A 19,955-nucleotide genomic window follows, 5' to 3' on the forward strand; every position below is an offset into this window, starting at 1 on the left:
GAATCGTGACAGATAACGTAGCAACTCTAGCTACTACAGCTCCAAGCTTCTTGGCCTCGCTCTTCGCAGTCAATACTTTCAATAATAATAATAATATTCTCGCTTTTGTTGGATTACATTTTTTTGTTTAGTTTTTTACCTTATTAGTATTTTATTTTTCCCTCTCTCATCGTGCGGTCTCCGGGGATCAGCCATTGGACGTCGACTAGCTTACTCACCAGTCTATGATCGTCGATCGTCCTGTGTGAAGCCGGTCGGTTCTGCATCATCGACATATTATTTTAGTCATTGTCCGGGTGAGTCATCAATTCGAATATTTTTAATAACATAATATGGGTTGTGGGTACATTAAATTATTACGCCCGAATTTGACGACTATCTATCTATGCTTATTTTGGCTCAATATATTGTTCCACTGATTTATGTACATTGAAGTTTAGTCAGTTAAGTGCACTAATTAGTTATATTGATTAGGTTTTACTTCCAAACTGCTATCATTACTGCAGCTCCCAGTTTTTATATGATTTTAGGCTTCAACGGTTTAAAACTTATTATTACTATGTACTAACATTTCTAAAGTATGATTAATTAGGAAAATCTTAATCTTATCTGATGGTTTATTTCTGTGTAAATATTGTGACTAATAAAATGACAATTCGTTTAAAAAAAATATAAAACTCCATATTTAATCCATCATAAAATATAGATAATAATTTTTAAAACAATAATGTGTAGGTACACATAATTAATTTGTGCTCTAGTGTCTAGTGGCTTACAACATGGCCTACCTAAATATATTTTAAAATGATGACTATATTTTTTATTACAATTCAATAATATTTTAAAATTACTTAAACATACAAAATGATTAATCTCGATTAGTAAACAATAACTCATTTTAATGTCAATATTTAAAATTGATTAATATTATAGTGTGTATACATCGCATTTTATTGAGGTCAACATAATTCAGTACCTACCTACCATATTAATTTGTGCATTTGTGCTGAATACGTTCTTACTATAGGTACAATTTTTATAAAACAAACTTATACTTACCTATAATAAAATACAAACCATATTATTATATTGTACTTGTTTTTGTTTGCTTAAAAAATATACATTTATTTAATTTTCATATTTATCTACTAATAAAAACTTAAAAAAACAACAACCTACATGACTTTGCTTATGTATATTTTAAAACACAGCACATAAAACTTATTTTGTTCTTCAAAAATTGTAAAATTAAAAATAACATGAATTTTCTACCAGTAATGTATAGTTACATTATTATTTTAATTAAAAAACAAAATTATTGAGTATTTATGGAAAGTAAATTTTTATATACTTATACCCATTATACAATGTTTTTTATGGATACCAATAATAATATATTAGGTACAAAGTTAGATAAGGACAGATTAAATTATTAAATTAAATGAGTAGTATTATTCATCAACACAAAGGATAACTTGCCAAGAAGTTTTGTGTGACCCACTGTACGTTTAATTTTAGATATTTTCTAAAAAATAGTAATATGAAATAAAAGCTAGATATTTATTATAGGACACTTGGCTTGAATCATTTACCTCATTACAGAATAGTGATACTTTGTACATAATATAAAATTTGGTAACAATAAATTCATCATATTTAAACAATTGTTCAAAGTGTACCTATCTTGATTGAAGATTGATTTCCTTAGTTTTCCACAGTTTTTCACAGTTCTTCTTTTTTTTAACTACCTTTTTTAATTTTTCTCTTCATGTTGGGTATCCATCTTCAAATTATAATCCTAATTTCTCTGTATGGTACATATTACTTAGGCTTAAGCATATTTAACTATAATACACTGTTTATACAAAGTTAAAATAATTATTATAATCAAATCTAAAACATTCATGCAATACAAATAAACTAAGATACATCTATAACTCACCCAAATTCTTAAATAAATTTTATTAGATGGTACCATTTTGAAAATATCTGGGTGCTTAATTAATTAAACAAATTATACCTATAGTAAAACATTATCTTATAAACACTCAATTAAATCTAGGTCATAAGACAAACATATAAATAACATTCTACTATTTTTAGATGCCACTTCTTTTCTAACACACCCACGCACATTTTTAATAGTATTACACTAAAATACATAATATATTAGTATGTATAAATTGTATCTAAACCACTATATTTGTTTTTTAGTACTTGATCTTTCATCATGAGTGTACAAGGATTTGAGGATCTAATTCATGGTCCTTTGACCACTTTTGTACAATTATCCAATCAAATTGGTGGTGATGTAGCCACTCAGGCTGCACTTGTACTTAGTGCTTTTCAGTAAGTTATATCAATACTAATTAAAAATAAGCTGTACTGATTTATAATTATAATAAACATTAAATTGCTTAGAGCTGAGTTTCAATACATCAAATATGCCAGTGAACATAGTGCACCAAGTGAAAGTGAAAAGCAAAAACTATTACTTCCTACCAGTACAAAAATCCAAGAAATCCAAACACTGAGAGAGAAAAACCGCGGGTCTCCATTTTTCAATCATCTCAGTGCCATTAGTGAAAGTATACCTGCATTAGGTTGGGTTGCTGTGGTAAGTAATAAAATATACATTCCAAAATGATTGTTAAATTTAAATAATTTCAAGTAAAGATGATTTTTAAAGGTTATTAATTACATACATATTTTGTTACTATGTTGGCAAATCAATGTATTCTCATTTTTTGCATGACATGCTTAATGTTTTTGTTTATACAAACATTGGCTTTGGTTCTCCAGACTTTGTAACCTACAATTTTTTTTTTCTACTGTTAATTTAAGATACTGTTTATCTACTCCACCTTCTGAGATATCTTGATGAACTGAAATGTTGTATTATCATAACTTGTAATTATTCACATTTTTCAAAATGAGTTATTCAATTTCAAACAAGCACAATTTTTTGAAATTAGATGAATCATTTTGGAACCACTTGTATTGCATAATATTTTTTAATTCTAAGCAATTTTGTTTTTGTTTTTTTTTTTAGTCTCCTACTCCTGCTCCTTATGTTAAAGAAAGCAATGATACTGGTCAATTTTACACAAACCGTGTGCTTAAAGAATGGAAAGAAAAGTATTTACTGCTCATTTATAATTAGTTCATTATTGGTATTTAATCTGAAAATTTTTACTTAGAAACAAAACTCATGTTGAATGGGCTAGAACTTGGGTCCAACTTTTAGTTGATCTTCAAGCCTATGTCAAACAACACCATACAACTGGATTGGTTTGGGCAAAAGCTGGAACAAAACCGTCCGGAGGTCCCCCACCCCCACCCCCACCATGTGGATTACCACCAATGGATGATTTATGTTTAGCTCCTGCTGATCCAGATACTACTAACCGTAACGCCTTATTTGCAGAAATCAATCGTGGTGCTGATATCACTAAAGGTAAATATTGTTATTATTGAATTTTGTTATATACTAATAATATATTTTTTTTAGGCTTGAAAAAGGTATCTTCGGATATGCAAACCCATAAAAATCCCAGCATGAGAGTTAGTGGACCGGCCCCTGCTGTTATTGGCAATTCATCAGGTGTGTCAGGACCTAAACCAGCTGTTGAAAAACCTCCAGTGTTTGCTCGTGATGGTAAAAAGTGGCTCATTGAAAACCAAAAGAACAATACTAATCTTGTGGTTGATGGTGCTGAAATGAATAATGTGGTATACATATTTAAATGTGTAAATTCCACAATCACAGTAAAGAACAAAATCAATTCGATCGTCATGGATTCTTGTAAAAAATCATCTGTGGTATTTGAATCATTAGTATCATCTGTTGAATTTATTAATTGCCAGTCAGTTCAAATGCAAGTATTAGGTAAAGTGCCAACTATTACTATCGACAAAACAGATGGCTGTCAAATGTATTTAAGCAAGGATTCTTTAACTACTGAAATTGTTACATCCAAATCATCCGAATTGAACGTAATGGTTCCTAAGGCAGATGGAGATTATTCTGAATATCCTATTCCTGAACAATTTAAAACAAAAATTGGACCAAAAGGTCTTGATACTGTTATTATTGAAGCTTCTGGATAAATTTTAAACATTAATTTCTCACTTGTTGAGTTCCACTTATAATCTTAAATTTATTCAGCATTTATATACAATTAGGAGTGAAAAGTAATATTTATTTTAATGTTGATGTTCAACATTTAAAATTAATATCATTATTCAATGTTACATTTATACAAATAATATTGAATAAAATTAGATTTTTTTTCTATTGCTAACTATATTAAATTATGAAAGAATGAGTGAGTAATAATTGTGTATGGTCCTAAATTTCCTTATAAATATCCGATTCATACATTTTATAGTTTAAACCACATAATTTATATCCTGCTCATCCCTATAAATAATGCTCATATTTTTACATTACTATTAACTGGTTTTAACTAAACATTAATGAATTTATAAATAAAGTAACTATAATTAACTTTATAAATTCTTCTGCTGATTAATATATTATTCGATACAAATTGATTGTGATAATTTTATGTAAAATAAAAACTAATATTATTAAATTAAGTATAATTCAGTTTTTTTAAATTAAAATTATTATACTGATGATCATTGAAATTAATTGGTTCTATACTATTACCTACTATTTTATTTATTTATTTATTCATCAATATAGTTTATACAACAATATTTGTAATTTATTATTTATCACATTTATACCTAACTTATAAATTGGTTTTATGTGTATTTTTTTGTACTACTAACTTATAATTAAAAGTGAAAATCACAATTTAAAAACTTTTATACCTAAATTAACTAAATTTGTGTAAATATACAAACAATGCATTTTAGAAACTTGAATATTGTGATTTTCATTAAGACATTTTTATATAATATATTCTATCTTTAAATAGAAAAATATATAATTATTTAAAAAATTATTGTTTTATTTTTTGATGTATAATATTATACTCTATATTAGCAATGAAGTAATTCGAATCAGTGGTTGTGTAATGTTATGCCTGCTAGTCTTGTGGAGTTTTGAAGTAGATGTTACATCAAGAAGTGTATATTTAAATAGAGAAAATAGCTATTAAGTTTGTGTTACGCTTTTAGTTTGTATTTTGGTAAGCTATACAAAATAATCTCTGGATTTAAGCAATAATATTTGGTGTTTAAAAACAATAAGATCACAAATATATTTGTAAAATATTCAATCAAATATAGATCTTTTTATTTCTACCAGCTGAACATGGTCAAAAACACTAAATACTACCATCATTTTTCCCAAGTGAGACTTAATTCCTATGTCAACTAAAACTATTGTGTACTACTAATCCAATATTTTAAGTTAGTTTCATATTTTTAATATTTATATATTGAGAAATATTTCTTTTCTCTATCTAACATTATTGAATTTGTAATATTGTAAATACAAATCTATTTTGTTTCCATTTTCTAATAGCTTTATTATTTCAAACCAGCCAATGAGCTACTTTAACACTTAAGTATGCAATATAAACGATACCACATAAACAATAAAATAATTTGGGTAATTTTTCAGGAGAGAAGATCTAAAATATCCCTTTGACCCGGTAAAATGTAAATAATTCTTGAATATTCTTGATAAACTATTAACTTAGCTTAAATATCTACTCAAAATGTGCCTTATAAATTTAATTCCACTTTAAATGTTAAAATGTCAGTATTTTAATATACATAAGTAAAGTACTATTTCAGTGGACTTCATTAATAAAACTCTCAGTTTAAGATTCAGTCACTTATTAGACACAAATTTGTCTAGAGCAGTCCACTCATATATCCAAATACATTATAAAAAAATTGATTATAACTTAAATTTCATAAAAAAAAGGTAAAAAATATTTTTGGTAAACATTTTTAGAAATGAATTGGTTTTGAAAGATTACATGTTTTTGTTAATTATTATTGGTTACAATTCATGCTTTTATGTGTGTATGTACAACAAATTTTATCGTAATTATTATTATCATTATAGTAAATGTAATCTGAAGTAAAATAACACTCCCGACTACCTGGCACAGCTATCATAATTTTTAAGATTTTTCCCCACTTTATACTAGTTTCTAAGTAAATATATGAGAGACGTCCACTGTACATTAAGCTATTTTTTTTAAGTGATGGTGTAGGGGGTCCAAACATGGATACTCAATACTCCCAACCCCTTATATAATGTACGCGATTGTACTCCGCCGAAAAATGTATATACTACTACTAATGAATGATAAGTAAATAGCAATTATTGTTGAGTTGACATAGGATTGAGAGTGGAAAAACTGTTTTTATATAATATACTACTACTCAACATTTTACTCAACAAATTAGCGTGTTCATAGTTCGCCACAATTTGGTAAATTAATAATAATTTATACAAATAAGTACAAATCAGTACTTAAAATTTAAACAAGTCAAATGGAATCATATAAAGACATCCTGTGAAATGTTTTTGGTCTACTACTCAGCTTGAATTATAAATACATATTTATAGTTAATAAGCTACTTGTAGTTTGTACTCAATTTTTATAGATCATGATACTTCAAATACTCTGCTTTGGAATATAAAATAAAGAATTTTTTAGTAAGGACTTAAAATTATAAAAAAAAAATATTTTCAACAATGTCAATGTTTTCTGAAATAATGAATGTTTTTTAAATGTTGTTTAAAAGATTGTCCAGTATGCATAGGACAGCTATAAATAAGAAATATTAATGTTCCTGAAATATTTTGCAAATATTATCCGGGTATAGGATGGAATTATTTTACAAACATTTTAAAATAAAATAATAATATAACACTGAGATACTAAAAAGACAAGTGTAATTATTCTATGATTCAAACATTAACAATGTATAAGCTCTTTTGGTCTCAAAAAAAAAACAACATTTAATACCTAAAATACCCAAAATATTTATATCTATAACATTAAAATAATCAACAAAATTACACAAGTAAAAAAATAAATTATTCGAAAAATTACAAAAATCAAATTTTGTATTTCCTAAATATCTACATACATTTGTTAGCTAAACAAACTTAAATAGTGTTAACAACATTATTTTTTAACAAAAAAAAAATAGGAGAACACAAAAATGATACAATTAAAAAAAATAAAAGGAATGCCATACACTCTGGTATTAATATTAATAAAATAAATAAAAAATTGCATTAAGTACTTATATAAGTTATTATTGTCAAGACTAGAAATTGTTTGATTAATTTTTGTTCATTTCTGTATACATTATTTTTGTGATAAGTTAAGTATAATATACTCAAAAATCATTAAATAAAATTTATGATTTCTTACCAGATTTAACTGAGTAATTTAAACTGTGATCACTACTTAATAACCAAAATATATCTTTTGTGCTCAACAGTAATGGATACATTGGCACCTAAATGTTAAATATATATTTATAGGTAATTTTTCATTTAGAAGTTGTTAAATAATTTATTCATTCCTTAATCTCAAAATTAATTCACTTTAGTCAAACAACTTAAAAGCTTGTGTATAAGTGAAGTGCACATTCAAGCGTGTTGTTGAGATTATTCTGAAATTAATTTCATCAGCTGATATCAATTGGTCATTTTAAATTAAACATCATATCATGACAATTCTCCAATTGGAGTATTTCGCATCCATAGTTCATGCATAAATTCATAAAGATCATCTGACACGGATACCTATTTTTTTTTTAATAATAAATATATTATTATACATTTAAAAACTTAGAGTACAATTTTAGAAAAGTACTTACTTTATAAGGAGTAGGGTTCAAATTTCTTTTGATATCGGGGCGTAATGATCTTAAAGATTCTTTGACATGTTCTCGAACTTCACTTAAATCTGGTAATCGTTGCATAATACGTCCATTTTCCCAATAAATCTAAATGGATTTAATAAATAAATAAACATTAATTAATATGTTATTATTTGACTTTAAGAATCTAGGTTTTACTTTGTATAGAGGTTTTATTGTAGACGGTACTACAAACGCTCTCTTCTTTTGATCAAATGGATGTCTACAAAGAAGTTTTGTTTTGGCTACTGGTGGATCTTCAACAGACTTTTTTAATAAGTCTATCAGAGCAAATCCTAAGAATGATTAAAATGAATAGCATTAAATTATCGAAATGTAATATTCTGTCATTCTGAGTTTACATACCATCAGCACCATATAGCCGAAAAGCATCCTTTTTACCAGGCATTGTAATTTTGCTACCATCTTGACTTAATTTAATTCGTGGTGTGCCATTTACTTCAACTAATTTATATACACAACCCAGAGCTGGCTGCCTTTGACATGTAACTATATTCAAAATATTTAATCCAGTATTATTTAAAATGTTATAAATATTATTAAAAGCATATTTCTAAATTTACCAAGATGAGTTCCAATTCCAAAACAGTCAATACTATGCTTTTGATCATTTAGACTCCAAATAGTTTCTTCATTGATATCATTTGATGCAATTATTGTTAAATTAGCAAACCAAGGTATATTATACCTATAAAATTTTAACAGAGCTTATTTTGACGTTTTTATTTCTTCTTTTTAAATAAATAATTTACTCACTCATTTGCAACTTTAACAAAAGTTTCACGTGATTTATTTGACAAATATGCTAAATCGCCACTATCAATTCTAACACCGATAGCTTTGTATCCAAGATCATTTAATGCCAAAGCTACAGCACAGAAATTCAAAATTCCACTTCTAAAATTAGAAAGTTTAAAAATATCATATTATATAAATTATTATATTAATTAATATCTAATTCTAAAGACTATAACTATATATTTAAATAGTTATCATATTCAACCGGTGCGAACCACTGAACCTAATCAAGCATGCGTTTACGACCAAAAATGATTTGTGGATTTTTACATGCTGTAAATGTAAAAATTGTAATGGATATATGTGAAGTATGGATATGGAATATAATTTAAATATTGTTATTGTATTTAGAGTTAACAAACACATAAAAAGCAATCTGCGTTTCTCCCAAGGTCAAACACATGCGAATAATGGATAATGGGAATTCTTACCCAAAACTTGAAATGACAGGTAGTTCTTTTGGTCCTAAGAAATGCCACCTGTAATATTTAGAACAGAAAAAAACACTGACTAATTTTTGTAGGTTTGATTTTTTTTAATGAATGCTATGTTTTGGTCATTTTAAAGGAAAAGGAGAACTTGAAATTTGATGAAACGCTCAATGATAAACCTTTTCTTGTGTATGTAATCTAAATTTATCTAACATTATATTTCCCATATAACTAAAAATTTTAAACCATTTTTTTTTAATTATTTAAAAATCTAACTTTTGGAATATTTAAGTGATTTATTTAATCAAAGAACTTTGTAAATTCACTTGACAAAAATAAACATGCCATAAAATTGAATACGTGAACATAAAAGCACAAACAAAAATATTAGCTTAAGTTAAAATTGTTATAAAATATGTATTATACATAGTATATACTTATAATATATATATATATATATATATATTATATGTATATGTTAATGATCAATTGTAAAAAAATGCAAGTATACAATAATTGTATACCCTTAAGTATCCCAAAAATTACATTAAAAGCAAAAAAACCAAAGAAAACTGGCTATTGTATATTAGATGAACCACCTAATAACATAAATTAGGTGAATCAACTAATATTTATTGTAAAAAATGCAATAACTCACTTGTTTACATCATAAGTGTCTATAAGTGCTACAAAACCTTCTGGAAAAGCAATTGCAAATGAAACAAGAGCAGCCAATTCCCCATCAGATGCTTGGCTTTCAGATATATGTAAAAGGTTTGATAACGTAGTACGCCATGATAAAGTCAAGTCAATCAAATCTTGTTCTTTGCCATTATTTAAATTAACTAAAGTCTATATCAAAAAAGATAAAAAATCAGGATATTTCACTGAAAATATATAATCAAAATTTCTTTTCAATATGTTAAAAATACAAATCATATTGAAATTGAGAATATCATTTTTTTCATAGTAGAAGTATGTTTAAAAAAGTTTTATAAGATAACTTCAAAAATACTAATTTAATTTAAATGATGATTTGAATACATAATTTATTGATTTTCTCAAAGTATCTTTAAAAGAATAAAGAAATATAAGCAACAACTGTCAACTAATATATAAAAAACGTAGGACAATTGGTTTTTGAACAAAAATTTATAAAATAAGGTCCCTGAAGTGAAAAATATAGATACTAAATTAGAAATTACTTAATTAAATTACCTATCTTTGTATTTATTTATTTATTTTAATTTTGTTATTCATCACACAATGACAGTTATAAAAGAAAATATTTTATTTTTTTAACTATTTTATAATGTTTTAATAATTTTTATATTTACGAATAAAATTTTAGAACAGTGTTAAAAATAGGTATAAATTTTAAAATTTAAAGTACCTTGTTTTTCAGTTCACTAGGATTAGAAAATGATGTTATGTATGCATGAGCGTGAGTTCCTTTAACTGGTATATTGAACATTTTTCCAGCAAGTAAATTGCTTGTTCCATCAAATCCTCCTAAAGAATAAAAGTATAAAAAAAAAATTACTCATCAGATATAGTAGGTTGATCTATCTAATTTTAGACAAAAACATTGCATTCAACTTCTAAGTGAATATGTTATTATTTTTAATTCATACATCAGGTACTATAGAATGATTTCAATAAGTTTGTGGCATAAAATTAGTCTTACTATGGAGCGTAATTAGTCTTAAACAACTTTAAACTACTGATAGTATTATATAAATAATAAAATTTCAACAAAAAATTATGATCAAGTTAAAGTTTAGGTATTAAGCAATTGCTCATTTTACTCATCTCAAAACCAATAATAGTATGTTGAGATATTATTATACTTAACTGGGAGGCAATTATGTATAATTCCATTCAAAAAACGATTTGAATAAAATTCATTCAATTATTTTAAAATTACTCAAAATCAAAAAACTGTATATTATTTAACCATCTTCAATCAAGTAGATAACAAATAAAATAAATAAATGTTTTTAAACACAATTGCAATAATATAACATTACCTTAGTTTATGATAAAATAAAGACATTAAGGTCGTTTTATATTAATCTAATTGTCACACAAAGTAATCATCAACAAAAACATTGGCAATCATTCAATTTTTATGAAATAACAAAAGCATTAATTTAATTTTAATTTTACTATTATATAAAAATAAGTTTCTTCATTTTCTTTCACATTAATATTAACAAATTTATTCAGTTATATAAAAATGACAAAACTAATAATTAACCGTGTTAATTATGTATTAAAATAATTTAACTGTTTCAAACTATTTTTGCTAAAAATTGTTTAATTTGTAGTATATTATTTCAGCACTAATAAAAATACATTTATATGGAACTAGTTATTCCTGTGTACTTTGATACCCATAGAAAATGCAACCATATTAAATTTGGTTGCCTAATGCTAACGTTTAGCAAAAAGAATGTGGATAAATAATATTTTTTATTTTTTTATTTGGGGTATAGATGTTATTTCTGATATAACAACCTTACATAGTTGAGACACTCGTCATTGCTTTTTTTGACTATTTAACAGCAGCATTTTTTTTTTTTTTTTTAACAACTCAAATAAAATTTCCTTTTTATTCTAGAAGTTTATACTGATATATTACATAAAGTATTCACTAAATAACTAATAATTGGTAACATGAATAAACAAAAAACTTGTGTTTATATTTGATGAATATTTAAAAAATTAATAATTTGATTTTTCATAAACTTAGAAAAGAAATATGCTTAAAACCTGATGCACGATGTACTCTTTCATTTAAAAAAAATTAAGATCATCAGATGAAAAGTTTCAGAGAATATGTGTGACAAAGATTTCCATTTTCACATTCATATATTTAGATTTATAATTAATATTATTCACCTAACTTTAAGTTCTAATTTTTTTTTTTTTTTTTTGTTAGTGATATCATTTGATTTTACAATTATTTTTATTATAATTTAATATTATTACAAATGCAGTGATACACACTACAGTATTAATCTAAAAAATTTGATTTGTTTAACCATCCCAATTATATACTTCATAAATTAAAAAAAAATTATAATATAAAAACGATATAGTGATTACTACAAAAAAATTTATTAAACTCATAAAGTAATTTATAATCTGTCAGAAAATAAAAATTAAAGTTCATTAAAAATGTATTACAAGTCATTTACTTAAGGTATTCGTGTTAAAGTTACACAAAACAAAATAAGTTTTAGTTCAACTTTAGTGTTGATTAGTAGTAAGTAATAAAACACATTCTAGTCATAATTCACTTGGTACCAGTCACTGCCTGACATTGTTGTATTGCAATCAATAACCAAGTTCAACCAGTACCCAGCACACAAGCAAATTGTGATTGTAATAATTGATAATGCATGACTATTTTTTGTTACTTAAGTTAAAATTACATACCAATGTATGCATACTTAGAAGCAGACAAACCACCATCAGGACCTTGGGCTCGCCTTAATCCAAATTCTAATAATGATACATTGTCACCTGCTGCCATTCTGTATCGAGCTGCATTTGTTGCCATTAAACTAAATAATTTTAAAAATTTACATAAAAGTTAAATGTATACATAACTATTTTATTCAAAATTAATACCTAGAGAAGTTGACCAATGTTAATAAAGTAGTTTCTAGAAGTTGAACAACAATTAAAGGCCCTTCGACTCGAATTAAAGGCACTCTGAAAATAAAATACTAATTTAATTCTATATACTCTAAAACAAAACAGTTATAAACAATTTTTCAACTAAAAAACAGTTATAGTAATAAAAATTAAATACTAAGTATAATATAGGACCGTAGATACTTTCTTAAAGTAATTATATAGATACATGTAGTGTTTTGATTTAGGTAATTCATTTGAATTTAACTATATCATGTAATGGTGATGACATGATTGAGTTTTAAGAAAGTAATTCTATAAACCAATAATCACAAAAAAGTAGTACTCGGAATAAACTCCCTACTAGTAGAATGAAAAAACCCAAAAGAATTTTTTTTAAAAAAAATTACAAGAAAATTAATCATATAAAAAACTTTAAATGCCTATTAAGTATTTTTACATTTATGACCCAAATTAATGTAATACAGTGTACGGGTATACAGTAAAACACAATATTATTTATTTTATATACACAACTAAAACCTGTTTAATCTAATAGTGTCAATATATACTTGAGTAATAAATAATAATACAATTTACATTTTCTTTTCAATTACCTTGGAAACACAACTGAACCTTCATCAATAGCATATAATTTTACATCTTTAGCAGTCAATTCCTTTAAATATCCAAAAAATGATTGTTCAATTGTTGGTGGTAATGTCGTTTTTAAATATTCAATATCTGAAAACACGAATTGTTTTTCACTTTTATGTGATTAAATACTAGAAAACTTAAAGTTAAGAACATTATCTGTAATTTTACGTCCACTTTTTTCGATATTTCAATTACAATTTTTTTTTCGTACACCAGAAATAAATCATTTTTTTAGTATATAAAAAATATAAAAAGTATTTAATATCAATCACTGATTTACTAAGGGAATGTACTAAGAAATAAGTACAACTAACATCTGTGAATAAAATAGAAGGTTAAGCAGAAGGTAGAATTAAAAAAACATTTAAGATAGAAAATAATACAGTTTTTTACCTAATAAAATAGATCATATACAATATTATTAAGCAAATAAATATATTACTTATCAAATAAGAAATATTTTATTCATTCATTTTTGTAATATATATTTAATTATATTTTGTATTTACTATTGTTAACATTAATAAATACAAAACATCTTCTATCCAAAAAGTGCACAAAATTTAATGTAAGACTTCAACATTAACAATATTTGATAAAATATTTAAATACGTAGATAATCCATAAAATATTTTTTAATTTTATGTACATTATAATTTATAGTTAGTATAGTATGAAATTTTGAGTATTAAACTATTATCTATTTGAATCATTATTCATAAGTGTTATTTCACTATCAAAAAACCAAATAATATGTAACTATTAATTATTATTATTACAGTTAACTTGTATTGTAACTGTACTGTTATTATCTAACTACCTAGTATTTGGTATAATATAATGTAGGTATAGATTCTGAACAACAACAATTTTTTTAAACTACACTTATGTCTTATTGTAATTATTCAATAAATTGATATTTTAATTTAAAAATTTGGAGAAGATTTAAAACAAATATTGTTTATGTGTTATATTTCATTAATCTACATTGAGTGTTTTTTTTTTTTTTTATGTAATAATTATCATTACTTGACTTACCTAATCGAGTTACATTATTGAAATTTTTTTTATATAATGGTATAATAATATAATGTATAAGATATCACATTAAGAGGATGTCTTACACACGTGTGATATAGACAAAATGTGATTACGCAGTCTGAACTATCATTCGCTCTATAGTTACAGCTCCTTCAATAATTTACTTAGAAAGAATATGATTAATTTTGTTGAAAGGAGAGATATTAAGCTATGCCTCTTCAAACAGATCTTTTTGATCGATTTAATATATCAACCAATATTCAAGTTTAAAAATGTCAGTTTTTTTATTTTTTCCTTCACGTAAAAAATAAACTAAAACATTTTTTTTTAAAAACTTATCGAGGAAGCATAGTAAGTCATGATCTTTCTATTGGGGTTAAAACCATGTTTCTACGGTATCAGTGCATAGATCTGAGGCTTGTTTTATACTTTCAAAATACACGTTCAACGTCCTCTTAAAAAAAATTGTTTTAAGTAAAATCATTTATCAAACAGAAGAACTAAAACTAAAATATTACTGACAATTTAAAATTAGTCAAAAATAAATACAGTGTACTCTCGATTATCTGTGGAAAAGGGTGACAGGGCATCCACAGATAAAAAATATTTCACGGATATTCTGCGAATAATGATTTTATTCGTTAAATGTAAAACAATTACCAAAAAGTATTAATAATAAAAAAGCATATTGTATTTTACGTTGTTATCAAGTAATGGGCTATCACAACCCAATTAAACCGATAATGATGTATAATGTAAGGATATATATATATATATATATAATATATATACATGTATGTATGTAGATGATTCTGCTGAAAAAAACAGTTAAACCATAAAGTGGATAATCGAGAGTATACTGTAAATATTTAACATATAAAAAATATTACAACAAATATATTTACCAAAACATATATAATAAATCCTCAACTAATTCAAAATCTATTTAATACATATTTTAAAAATGCATTTATTTTAAAAGCATAAAATAGCGATCTTGTACCATTGATATATTAAAAACAGAATGTTTATAAAACCAAACATGAACCAGTAATAAAATAAGTAAAAACAATATAATTTAATTAAAAAAAAAAAATCTATACATTTGTATATTATGCTCATAGTTTTGGTTTTTATTTATCCTGATATCACCAATATTCAGTAAAAAAAACTTATTTTAGTAAGCTCATCGTTAATTATTATAACCTATTGAACAAATTATACAGGTAATTTAATTAATGTTAATAGATACTACTATAGTCATATTAACAATATAATACGAGTATTTTAGTAAATATGCGCCCTATACTATTCATAAAACTTTAAGTTAGGCTACCATAAAAGGAAAACTTTTTAAAAAATTTGAAAATAAAATAAATACTATCCGACTTTAATACAAGTCAAGATTATCAATTTTCATAGTATGCTAAACAAAACTGAGATTCAGTTCAATTAGTGAATCATTATTTTAATGGTACACCAAATTTCAACTTTTGTTAAATCTTTTTTAATAGTTTAATGACTTTAATGTTTTCAATAAAAATGGTAATACATTTTTAAAAAGAATGATAATTCATCAATAAAATAGGTATATTCAAATATATTTACAACTTACTAATGCTACCATTGTCGTAATCACTGCAATCAGTAGTAACTAAATTTAAAAACAATGTACTGACCAACTATATTTAGGGGACCAACATTATTTACTATACTCTTTTAATAATAAAAATGAAGATACATAGATATGTTTCCAAACAGATTTCCATGTAGTTTTGAAATACAAAATTACAAATATAAAATAACCATAGGTATTAAATTTGTACTTATGTTTTTAAATTTATTTTCTCAGTTTTAGTTAAACATATACAACTACGTATTCAAAAAGAATATGTTTCAAAAACTTACCACTGTCAGAATAACTAAAATTTTCCAAAAATCTTAAGCATTCTTCCAAACCACCAAATATAGTAAACTCCCCTTGAAATGGATTCTGACGAAAAAATAAATCAAATACAGCTGTATCTGATGTTTTTTCTGATTTCCAATATGCATACGCCATAGTAATCTGATATAAATCTAGTTAACAATAAATATAATTATCTATATGAATAATGAATTCAGTCAATGAACATTTATATTTTATAATCATGACAACTATTTAAGTCTTATATTAAATTTATTAAAATTTAAAATATTAACTAAAAATAAAGTATTAAGTAGTGAAAGTGGTCTAATGATACTGCATGAAATACTCTTAGTGCATATTCTTTAAGGCCAGAACATAATAATTACAAGGTCTCATCCTTAACAATAAAAATAAAATATTATTGAAAACCAATTTTACATTTATTTTAAATTAAATACTAAACAATAAATATGTACCTATACAAGAAATAGCGGAATATAATTATATCAGCTAATCTTTATAAAATATTTACCTAATTAAAATCATAAAACTACAAAATAAAAAATTTAAAAAAATATAATAATATCTAACTTAATTTTAGTCAAAATTTAAGAAGGTAAATTTATAAATTACTCAAATATTTATTTAAAAAATGACTATAATTTCATCATAAGTGAACATCACACATTTTCACTATAATTAATTCACAGGCTTGTATATTTTCAAAGGCCAGTAAAAATAATAATTAAAAAATTTAAATATGTATAATCATTGTGCAATTCTATATAACTATAATAAATATAATACACTTGATAATATTTTATTAATAATGTCTGAACACTACTTTAAAATATAAATAAATATAACTTAATACAAAAATCCAACAAAGTTTGTAGGAACCTAATTTAAATTAAAACAACTTAACTATACCTATGCATTATTTCATTATTAAAACATTTTATAATATCAAATCTACAGTTTATTTTTAGTAAGTCATTTTACTAGGTACAATACAGTGAAGACTTCTATAATAAACATCTCCTAATAGCAGACGTAGTATAATATATATATTAATCTTAATTTAAAAATAATGTAAAACAACATTAAAATGCACTTACACTAATAAAACAAAAACAACCTTAATTAAAAACCAATTTTTTTCATACCAATTGAGTTGTATTTATATAATTATGTATAAATCCTTTTTTAAGTTTATTCAAATATAAATTGATAAAATATTAAAATTATACTACTCTAAATACATAAAATTATAATTTAATTTAAACTAGGACATATTTTTTTCTTTTACAAATTTAGATACTCTTTAAGAATTTCAAAAATGCACTCCCTATTAATTGCGGATGAAATTTGGTGAATAAGAGTACCCAATTGTCAGAGGTTTCACTGTAGTTTAAATTATTATATTTTGATATTAATTATAAAAAATTTTGAATTATTAGTAAAAATATATAATTTTTATAAAACATAGATGAGAATGAGTAATAAAACATCCTATTTGTTACCTGTGAGTAAAGGCTGCACAACACAGTTGTGGACCTGAAGTCGTGTATGGACATTATTACTTTCATCAACACTCATTATGTGAATTGGGTATACCAAATGTCTGAAGTGAGCAGTAGATTTAAAACAATTTCTTTAGTTTCACCTTAAATAATAAATACATAAAAAATTATACATGCTGAACGTGACATTGTTGTGTAAATTATGTTATGAAATACCTGTGCAGTTGTCCAAACTTCCATTAACGAAAAAACATGAAACGAAAATATGAATCAACAATAACGGACGACCGCACATGAGCGCTAGCACAGGACGACTGAAAGACGAAAGTGAATAGTGAATGCCGATTACTCTGAAGTATAAACCGCGAACATCACTGTAAACAGCCTGAACTACCAAAGTCCAAACGCAATACGATTCCACTCATTCACATCATGGCCTATCTATAGCCTATAGGTGCGTACGTTTTGTCAACACGCAAATTGTGTTCAATGTTCATTGCCCAGTAACCGCCATTGCCATTTGCTAACACTCGATACGAATGCAGTGAATGCACTATGCACGATTTATTAAAATATTAATATGCCAAGAGAAAATTTAGTCATATTTTACGCATTTAGTGAAATTTAAAACTGATAACTTGTGCTATTATTACTATAATTTTACCTGAATTTAGAAAGATATCATTATGCGCAGTAGCACATCGTTGTGAATAACAATATTACGAATATGTGTAAAGCGAATAGTATGTGATATTATTATTTATATTATGGTCGCAGAATGAGAGCATTTATTGATAATTGCTGACAACAACAACTTACGGCCTAGGGATTTAGGGTTGATAAATGATAAGGATCTTTTAATATCGTATAATATGGGTCAATAATAATAATAATAATCTGAGCGATAATGATTGGAAAAATAAAAATATACCTACCATGGTAATAAATATACAGGTAATTAGTCATGATTTCGTTATTCAAAGTTTTTTATAGTCTTTAGACATGGTCAGATATATTATAAAAGCTTAACATCTATCTTGTTGAAATAAGTTCAATTGTAATTTCATATTGTTTTTAAAATAATATAACGGTGATCGAAGATAGTAATTATTATATTTTATTGGTAAGTATTAATTATTATTATAAACAATAAAATATATACATACTATTATATGATATAATACATTAATCTATACTTAATACCAATACCTATATAGCTATATACGATATACCTAGATATGTATTTCCTAAGGTAGTCGGAAAAAAATCCCTACACTCACTTCAATATAACTCATAATCGCATGAAAATTGTTGAATAAATATTTTTTAAACGCTAATTGAAAAATTATTTATAATTAATTAAAAACATATACCTAGGTTTTAATAAAACAAAATATATCATTTATAAACACAATGTCACAATATAGTACAATACATATTTTAAAAATTAAGATTTATCATTTACAAATATTTTGAATAATCATTTAATTTTCTGTTAATTATTATATTGTTTCCTAATATTGTGGCCTACTGAATTTAGGGGTACTAAGAGTGCTTAGCACCCCCAATTATTTTCCACTGTATTCCATAATACACCAGGTACAGTAGTACCTACCTACTATAATTATATAAAATAATAGTTATAATTTAACTATAATGAAATATACGCTCAGTCGTTTAAGTGTTTCAAATAATATAATATGCACATACTAACAAATTCAATCATAGTCACTACATAACCTTGAATGTTCTTCAAAATATATTGATATAATATTATTGTATATTGGCATGGAAACGATAAACAATTTGTGCTTCTTTTTAGTTTGTAAGTTAATTTATACATATATATTGAAAAATTAGTTTAAGTGAGTGTAGTGTTGCAAGGATTACTTACGCCCCATAAAGTGTGTATCCACAACTCTAACCAACTCATCTATACGTCATTTAAAATATAACTTATTAACTTCAGATTTGATATCCTACTTTTATGTGACGAAATTCTTAGAAATATATTTATTTAGGAAAATTACAATAAGTATATAATAGACTGTAATTGAA

General features: G+C 24.8%; 2 protein-coding genes across 3 annotated transcripts; one reads left to right on the forward strand and one right to left on the reverse strand.

The window, feature by feature from the left end:
- Positions 1–63: 63 nt before the first annotated feature.
- Positions 64–5,257, forward strand: LOC114119548 (adenylyl cyclase-associated protein 1). The gene is made up of 6 exons (XM_027981135.2): positions 64–296; positions 2,215–2,349; positions 2,422–2,617; positions 3,053–3,138; positions 3,201–3,457; positions 3,512–5,257. The coding sequence occupies exons 2-6, from the start codon at positions 2,231–2,233 to the stop codon at positions 4,108–4,110; spliced, it is 1,257 nt and encodes a 418-aa protein (XP_027836936.2). The 5' UTR covers positions 64–296; positions 2,215–2,230; the 3' UTR covers positions 4,111–5,257.
- A 1,618-nt stretch (positions 5,258–6,875) lies between these two features.
- On the reverse strand, positions 6,876–18,675 carry LOC114119443 (nicotinate phosphoribosyltransferase). Of its 2 annotated transcripts, XM_027980999.2 has the most exons (15): positions 18,114–18,675; positions 17,898–18,040; positions 16,374–16,544; positions 13,385–13,511; positions 12,762–12,845; positions 12,567–12,694; positions 10,516–10,634; positions 9,781–9,974; positions 9,123–9,170; positions 8,650–8,790; positions 8,457–8,581; positions 8,239–8,382; positions 8,032–8,168; positions 7,831–7,959; positions 6,876–7,756 (listed from the first exon to the last, which is right to left on the reverse strand). In XM_027980999.2, exons 2-15 carry the CDS (start codon positions 17,971–17,973, stop codon positions 7,679–7,681), a joined length of 1,701 nt encoding a protein of 566 aa, XP_027836800.2. In that variant the 5' UTR covers positions 17,974–18,040; positions 18,114–18,675; the 3' UTR covers positions 6,876–7,678. The 2 variants fall into 2 exon arrangements, with proteins under 2 accessions (XP_027836800.2, XP_027836805.2); XM_027981004.2 differs by lacking the exon at positions 9,123–9,170 and having other exon boundaries at positions 18,114–18,671.
- Positions 18,676–19,955: the final 1,280 nt, after the last annotated feature.

Source organism: Aphis gossypii, chromosome 2 (genome assembly GCF_020184175.1).
Source record: "Aphis gossypii isolate Hap1 chromosome 2, ASM2018417v2, whole genome shotgun sequence".
NCBI classification, from domain to species: domain Eukaryota; kingdom Metazoa; phylum Arthropoda; class Insecta; order Hemiptera; family Aphididae; genus Aphis; species Aphis gossypii.